General features: G+C 48.2%; 1 protein-coding gene across 1 annotated transcript in view; it reads left to right on the forward strand.

The window, feature by feature from the left end:
• LOC103776928 (ligand of Numb protein X 2-like) overlaps nucleotides 1-8,403 on the forward strand; it is a gene marked incomplete at its 3' end in the record, with an annotated part of 8,811 nt that overhangs the window by 289 nt on the left and 119 nt on the right. Inside the window, 5 exon segments of the mRNA XM_008944456.1 lie at nucleotides 1-125; nucleotides 2,568-2,794; nucleotides 4,375-4,571; nucleotides 5,811-6,179; nucleotides 8,320-8,382. The exon segment at nucleotides 1-125 is cut by the window's left edge and continues 36 nt beyond it. Coding sequence (XP_008942704.1) covers nucleotides 1-125; nucleotides 2,568-2,794; nucleotides 4,375-4,571; nucleotides 5,811-6,179; nucleotides 8,320-8,382 — 981 coding nt within the window.

The following is an 8,403-nucleotide window of genomic DNA, read 5'->3' on the forward strand; positions in this document are numbered from 1 at the left end:
CAGTGCCACAAATCCAGCCTCCTAGTCCGAAACCTGTTGGATAAGCTGGTCGTCCTGTGTCCTTTCAAGGCGGAGTGTGAGCAGACCATGCAGCGCTGTGAGCTGGAAGCTCACCTCCAGAACAGGTGGGTTCTTACAGCATGGTTTTGCTGCTTCTGTAATGCCACCCATCTGCTGTGCTTCTGCCCATCCTCAGCACAGCTCTCAGGCTGGGGCAGGATGGGAAAGTGAAGATGATGGAGGGTGAGGCCAGAGAGGTGGGAGGGTGAGGACAGTGTAATTGTGTGTGTGTGTGTCAGCTCCCTTCTGCTGCAGGGGCAGAGGGTGAGCTGCTCACATGCAAGGTTGTCCCCTGACACAAAACCTATCGAATGTGCCTCCATTTGTGTGTCCTGAGCTGGGGCACCTGACTCTCAGAATGATTACAAACGTGCTTATTCTTGTTTGGCTGGGCAGAGAAGAAAGCCAGGCAGAAAGTCAACACTCTGGCAGCGAGGGATTGTGCAGGGTTGCTGGTTTAATTGGGCCAATTAAGATGTGCAATACATAAGTCTTTGATCCAAATAATGTAAGTCCCTCCAAGCTGCACATTATGCAGTTGCTGAATCACCTACTTACAATTCCATTATCTTCTCTCATTCTTCTGTTGAGAAAGAGGAGCAAATGAAAAATACCTTGTTTTTTTTTTTTAATCCTTTTTCTCCTCCTTGTGCAGACGAAGACTCTTTTCTTGTGCCTGTCAGCAGAGATGTGTTTTCTCACTGCCACTGCTGGTGGAGCTGGTGGTGGACAGAATATTGTAGCTTTAAAAGCAGCTCAGGTGACAGAGCTGGTGCTATGGTGCTTGAAGAACACTTGTTCCTACCTAGTTAATGATTGCAGGAAGGGGAGCCATGTACAAGCCCCAGTGCAGGCAGGAGCAGAGGTTCCTTGGCAGCATGTGTTTTCCCAGGGGACAGTGAGGAATGCAAGGGGCTGCTTTCCCTTCAGCCACGTTGTAGCTTTTTGTGTCAATGACATATTTTTAATCAGATTAGCCCGTGTGCAGGGGACAGTTATGTGCAGGACACTTTTGTAGTTCTAGCCAAGTGTCTCCTTGTGGTTCATGCTTGTCTTTGGTACACATGAGCCAAGAACTTGTGTTAGAGCCAGGAGAGGTGACACAAGATGCTCGTGTGCCCCTTCCCCTCGATATGTGAACGCTTATAATCTCCTTTTTCCTGAACTAACTCTGTGCTGCTTTCTTGTCACCAGGCAGGGCTGAACACTTAGCCTGCAGGGACAGAGCTGTTGTGTAGCTGGGGCCATGGCCCACACCAGGGCTGGGCCTTCCTCTCTGCCCTGTCAATCTACCCTGATATCAGGAAACTTCTGTCATTTATTAATCCCTTTGGCATTGCAGTTAAACACAGGAGAGGGAGCCACCTTTAAATGTTTACATTAGTGACCTGTCTGGAAAGTATCATTTTCTTACCTGTTTTAGCTGTCTTTGTCCCCCTTCCTTGGGGAGGGTGTCTTCTAAAAATTGAGGCTCTTTCACCTGGGCTGTGAGGACAGTTAGACTGAAAAATTAAAAAAAAAAAAAGAAGAAAATTACACTGGAATTTGTGTGTTCTTGTTTTTACATGAGATGAACTGATAGCAAGAGACTCGAGGAAATAAGAGGCATCTAGCAACTTCTTTTTTCATGGGGATTTCTCTTCCCTTTGCAAAATGATATTTGTTTCTCAGCATTTTAAGAGGGACATGTGCACAAGTGGATCAATTAGTTTCTGTCTTTAAGTTTCATCTCACTGCTTGGAGAATAAATGACTAGGAATAAATCTGAAGGAGTAATATGGGATGAGACTTGTTTAGCCAGAATGTAAATAGTGGAGTTTAATTTGAAAAGTGACTGGTAAACACCCAGTCCTGCTCCTGTCTCTGCAAGTGATGCTTTTGCAGTCGTCACCCTCCTCACCTGCCACCTTTTTTATAAGCACTCCTGATAAAAGAGCTTGTCTGTCTTCACACACTTTTGCTGAGATAAGCTGTAAACTCCTGTTGCTGTAAACTCCTAAATTGCTCCCGTTCAAGAGGAGCCCTCCCCTGTGTGGAAAACAAGCAAACCTCCCTTGCTGCTCTTGCATGTTGCTGGTTTGTTAAAAACAAAGCCTAATTCAGGGCTGAGCTTGAAACTGGAGTTACTTCCTTTTCATAAAGATACAGTTCGTGGTCATCTCTGAAAGGTCAGTGCTAAGTATTTGCTTCTGTTTGAAGAGGTATTTCTTCACCAAGTGTTTGCCAGGTAAATATTTAGCAAGGGAGACTCCCGTTCCTCTTACATTCTCCTTGCTGAAATAATTTGCTTAATATTGAAGGTAATAAAATAACAAGCCTGCTCTTAAACTGTTACTAGTCCAAGCAGAATCTGGAGGCCAAATGAGAAGAAATTTTAGCATCTGTGATAGAAGCTTTGCAGCTGGTGAGACCTTGAAGGCGCTTCCTCAGGTCCCGTTCAGCCAGAGCTTGCCTGTGGTGGCTTCACCAAGCAGGGACTAGTGACAGTCACTGACCATCCTCTCTAGGTGTCCTGGTTTCAAGAAATACAAATCTGAGCTGCAGCGGAAGAAGAGTCCCCTCTCTAAAGGGAAGGAAGATCCCTCTGCCAAGGTGGAGACCAACACGGCCAAGGATCCTGAGGGACCCAGTGGAGGAGCATCACTCGTGGCAGAGAGCTCGGCAGCCGCCGCGGTCTCGCTGGGCACTGCAGAGCCTGGACTGGTTAATCCAGCTTTTGAGGAGACTGAGGAAGGTGAGAGTTTGATACAGAAATGTAATTATGTAATTACCTTTTATTAAAAAGGAGCTCGTTAGCTCAGACAATTGAATTTTTAAAGTGTCCCAAACGTTCTTGGATACCCTCAGTGCTCCTCAGCCATTAGTAGCCATCGGAGTAATCTCTTCCTTCAGCTTGTCCTTGAGCAGAAGGGAGATGCAGTCATGTGCACTGGGTGTGGCAGGAGCTGCTCACAAGCACAAAACTCTCTATGCAAAGCAGTGTGGAGAATCTCTGTTAGACTGCAGTGAATGTTGGTGAGGCATTGGCCCAGGCTGCTCGGGGAGGTGGTGGACTCACCATCCCTGGAAGGGCTCTAAACCCCTTTAGATGTGGCACTTTGGGACACAGTTTAGTGGCCGTGGTACTGTTGGGTTGATGGTTGGACTTGATGATCTTAGAGGTCGTTTCCAACCTTAATGAGTCTATGACTTTATCTGCAGTATTCTTTGCAGCAGCAAAGGCAGCGGGGACGTGCAGCACTTAAAGCATTTGTAGAAGCCAAATAATTCATTAGTAATTAGGAAGTGTTCCGGCTTCTTCTTAATCTTGTTAAGAAAGTCAAATACAGTTGGTTTCCTGGAGTGGTCAGTACCTCCCTAATGGTGTGCAGCAAGTGTGGGTTTAGGGAATAACTTAGTTTTTGGATTAACAGCCACGAAACCCTTGTAGATAACAGTATCTACCTCCACTGGAGTGTAGAACCCCTTGTCTCAAGCCCTGGGGGGAGGCAGCAGCAGCGTGGAAATCTCAGTGCCCTGTTCCAAAGTCAGTCTCAGTCTCTGAGCTCGCTGGAGCTGGCAGCTGCTGTGCCTGCACCCCGAGTTAAAGCACAGGTCAGTTTACTTCTCTGTTGGCTTTTCCCCCAAGTACACTTGGGGCAGGTTTTGCATCTCCTGTGTGACAAGTGCCGTTCCCCCTGCCGGGCAGCGTGCTTGGCTTCATTAGCGTCGGGCCTGGCTAAATGCTGCAGTGCTGGTGGATTTAATACCACTTGCTAACAACAACTTTCATCTTCAAAGTGGCTGAGAAGCAGTGCTTAGTCTTCAGGATGCTGTGAATTAGGTAAGCATTGCTCCTGTTTTACAGGGGGGGATGGGAAAAGAGGAGGAGAGGAAATTGGAGGAAGGAAGTTGCAGTGAGCTGCCTGTGGTGAAGCCACTGCTGTGGCAGAGCAGGAATTAACACCTCCCTGGTCCCCTTTTCCAGTGGGCCTCGTGGAATTTAAAGGCATTTGTTACATGCATGCTTCTAGTAGGCCAGCAGGAAAACAGATCTCTCTAAAGTAAAGTGAAACATGCTGAATGCCCTTAAATAAAAGTCAAGAAATAATAATGGAAGAGTTTAAATTTGCCATAAGCTAGGAGAAGATGGGAAACCTTCTGGAGAAACTGTAAAAATGGAAACTTTTAAAGCTTTCAATCCCTCTCTCAATAGCTGCCTTCCCTCCAGACACTACTGTGGATGCAACCTGCCAGTGTTACAAATCCTGTGGTGCTATGTGAAGCAAAATTTGATGAACGTGTCGTTTCTTCCTCTTTGATTTCCACAACCAGACCTTCCTCAGAGAACTAGTCTTGTGGCTGAGACCACCACGATTGAAATTCACCGAGAAGACCCCGAGGAGGAGCTGGGGATGAGGATAGTTGGGGGTAAGGACACCCCACTGGGAAACATTGTGGTGCAGGAAGTTTTGAGGGATTCTGTCGTGGCTGCAGACGGACGAATAGCACCCGGGGACCATATCCTTGAGGTTTGTACAAAGCTGCTGGGGGTTCCAGCACTGGGAGGGGAAAAGCCTTGATCAGTCTTGTGTTGCATATCTGCTGGGGCTGAGATGCAGACTTTTTAGGTTCCTTCTGGTCATACTCCTATTCACCTGGCAAATTTGACAGCTTTTTTTTTTTTAAATTTAGCCCATTTTGGATGAAGTAAAAAGCTTTCTGGCTGATAAATTTCACCTCATAGCCCCATGTCTCTCCAGAGGACTGTGCTCTAGTTAGGAAACCTTTTAATTGCTTGCTCTGCTATGTTGCTTAAGCTGCATATTCTCAATGGGCAGGTCCAGAGCTGAAGACCTCACGACTTGAGGGAAGCATCAGCTCTGGAACATGAGTAATCAGGAGCCCTGGCTGCGTGCCGTGCTGACCCACGGCCAGGTTTGGGCTCTGGGGGAACCACACTGCCTGGCAGTGGGCTCATGGAGGAGACAGAACCTTGTCTGAAGCAGCGAAGCCTCCATGCAGTGAGGACTGTTAACACCTCCTGGCTATGGCTGCCCAATTATTTACCAAGCCCTAAAGACCTGTTGGACTGTGGACTTCAGCAAGGGCTGGCAGCCCCACGTGCAGAAGCGGCCGATACAATCTCTGAGTTGGTTTCATAGAGCAATAGAGTAATTTGTCTTTTATCCAGTTGAATTGTATTTGTCTCAGGCTTGGCTGTAAATGGGGCTGGTCCCTGCACTTAGTAGCCCTGTTAACATCCTGAAAGAAGAGTGCACGGAGTCTTCTGGGACAACAGGCAAAGCAAAAAGTAGCTTCTTGGAGTTACTGTGGCAAAAGCATGATTAGACTGGTGGTTCCAGAGTCTTGTAGACTGTGGGCCACTCCTCAACTTAAAAGTGAGGATGGGGAGTCCCCAGTGTGAGTCTTCTCCTCCAGGTGTGTATTGAATGCTGGGAGTTTGGGGCAGGCAGTTCTGCATTGGGATGGGCATATTAGTGGTTTCATATTCTGCAGTTTCAGATTTGCTCTGTGTGAGTTGTCCCGTCTCGTCCCTGTCCTCAGCTATTCACCATCAATTATGGTTTCATTTCAAGCCTGTTCTAGAAAACTCTGCTCTCTAATGTGCCTGAGAAGCAGCTGCCTCAGTCCCAGCAGCACGCAGGGAGCTGGACATCCTGTCTCCAACTCTGTGATGTTCCGCATTGCGGCCGGTGCCTAAATTATGTAGGTTCTGATTAGTGACTCTGGTTTGTTTGTCTTTCTAGGTGAATGGCGTCAACATCAGCAGCGTGACTCACTGCCAGGCTGTCTCCTTCCTGCGCCACCCAGGGCCTGTTCTCCACCTCATGGTCCTGCAGGAGAAGGGTTTTTCCAACAAGACTGCACAGCAGGATTCCACTTCTGCTACCAATCGGGAAGTGATCCACGTGACCTTGGTCAAGAGAGACCGATCCGAACCCTTGGGCATCAAACTGATCAGGAAGACAGATGAGGCAGGGATTTTTATTCTAGACCTGCTGGAGGGAGGTTTGGCAGCCAAAAATGGAAAGCTGAGTCGGAATGACAGAGTCTTGTCAATAAACGGCCAGGATCTGAGGCAAGGAACGCCCGAGGCTGCTGCACAGATAATCCAGGTACCCTGGGAGGGGGTGAGGTGGTGGGGGGAGTGGCTCCACAGCTGGCTGTGTTGGTGGCAAGGCTCCTGCTCTGACCCACGGGCTAAGAGGACACACTGGAGCAAACTGAAATCTCTCTTTGGGAAAGTGAGCTCCCTGTGGATGTGTGGGAAGCACCAGTTCCAAAGGGAGGCAAACACGCAGAGTGGGAACCCGGCGTGAGTCACCCCTGACAAACCCAGAGCAAGGCAGCTGCTCCTGGCACTGCAGTTCAGCTGAGGCAACTGCTCTCCTTCCTGGCGTGGTGTTGGGAGCCCTTCTTGCAGGGTGAAGTCCCCTGCACCGTGTGGATGCGTGCAGCAGAGACAAGGAGAGCTCAGGATGCCTCTCTTGCTTCAAACAGACTGAGGGAGGGTTTCCTGGGAGATGGGACAGGCTGGCAGCACACAGCAGAAACCTTTCGACTGAGGTGAAGCCCTCTCCCCCTTTTACCTCTATTTGGGAAGGGAGTCTAGAAAAAAATGAGGCTCCTAAGGCTGTACCCCTAAATGGAGAGAAGAGAGGTGGTCTTCTCCTGCTTCTGCTGCAGCACGCCAAGTGGTGGGCTTCCACTTTGGTGGAAGGAGTGGGCAAGGAATTGCAGTGAAGGATTAAGGATTGCTCCCAGTGCAGCAGTTATCATGGGGATCAGTTGGAATTCTTTATCTCCCTAGGCGGTGACCTCCAGTTTCTGTTTTTATCTAGAGGTCCTGACACAATACATCTCATCACATACTGTTTATGTGCCGGAAAGGACCCGAGGTCAGCAGAGGGGGAGAGCCAGTTCTCTTCCTGGTAATCAGCAGAGGAGTGCAGTGGCATGGGAGAAGGGGCAGAGTTCCAGCAGTGAGGTCCTTTTTTAGGTGTTAGAGATGTGATTTCATTCTATGGCTTAGAATTTTATATGCATCCCTCAAGTGCTCCTGTACTGAGGAACTTTTTTGGCCATCAGTGCCCAAAATCTCAGAAACTGACTTTAAGTTTGGGGATTGAATTCCTTCTGAAATGACATTTATGTAAAACTGTGAGAGTTTTCCAAACATCATGTGTTCCTCTGAGGGCTAATTCAAATTCTTGGTTAAATGTAGTTTTAATTTTGATGGCAAACCATTTTCAGAAGAGAGTCCTTCTATCTGTATTGTAAAGTACCATTTACAGCTCTGTATGTACTCCTGGTGGAAGGGGAGGGCAAATCAGCTTAGAACATGACATTTACAATATATTTTACAAAGACATGGATTTGTGCCAACTTGTCTGGAAGAAAGAAGTGCTCTATATGAAGTGACTTTGAAATTCAGGAGGCTTTGAGATTCTCTTTCAGGAAACAAAACTTTTCTGTGCTAGTTTAAAAAGATAAAAAAAATACCAACCAACAATTGATGCAGTCCCTAATCCAAGGCCAGGGAAACAGGGTCCCATGTCAAGAAGTGAGAGTGGCAGCCCTGCTTCTCTCAGCCCTTGCAGGACATGGCCCAAGTCAGCCCCCAGGCCTTGCCCCAGCCCAGTCCTTCACAATCAGGTTTTGTCAAACGATCTGGAAGAACAAACCCCATCAGAAGAGTGGTAACAATAGTGAATGCTCTCCCTGTAGTCCTGCCAAAGCCAGGCAGATAGCTGGTTAAGTGTTTAATTGGCAGCACTCTTAGACACAAAGGTCATGTCTTCAGGTGCTCTGGGGAGAAAAATGGGTGGGAGACGTTGAACAATAGCCAGGAGCAGGGAGGGGAAGAGCTTTCACAAGTGTCTGTAGGGTAAAAGAAAACATCCAGTGGCCACTCAGCTCCCAGCTCTGGCCAGCATGCTGGCTCGGGTCATTGTTCTGAAGTGGAGGATTTAATCATCCCTTTCCACTCTCCCTCATTTGCTGTTTGTGGGACAGGGAGGCGTGAGGGGAGCCAGACTCTACTCCCATTCCTTCTGACTAACATTTGCCAGTTCCTTTCTAATTTCCACCACGGGATTCTTCCCAAAATCCATCAGGCCCCAGAGCCTCGTTTCAGACCCTTTGTTCAAACCGACGCCAACTCCTCTCTCCCCAAGAAAATGACAAGTGCAGTCCCAAATCCCTGATCTGTTTTTCTGTGTATTTTCTTTGCCCTCCCCTCGTTTCTCCTGGCAGAGCACTGAAGCAAGAGTGAACTTTGTCATCCTGCGGCAGGCTGGGGCGGAGCTGCTGGAGGAGGGGAGCACATCCACCAGCAGC

The sequence above is a fragment of the Merops nubicus genome, unplaced genomic scaffold, assembly GCF_000691845.1.
Source record: "Merops nubicus isolate BGI_N331 unplaced genomic scaffold, ASM69184v1 scaffold24147, whole genome shotgun sequence".
Lineage (NCBI taxonomy): Eukaryota > Metazoa > Chordata > Aves > Coraciiformes > Meropidae > Merops > Merops nubicus.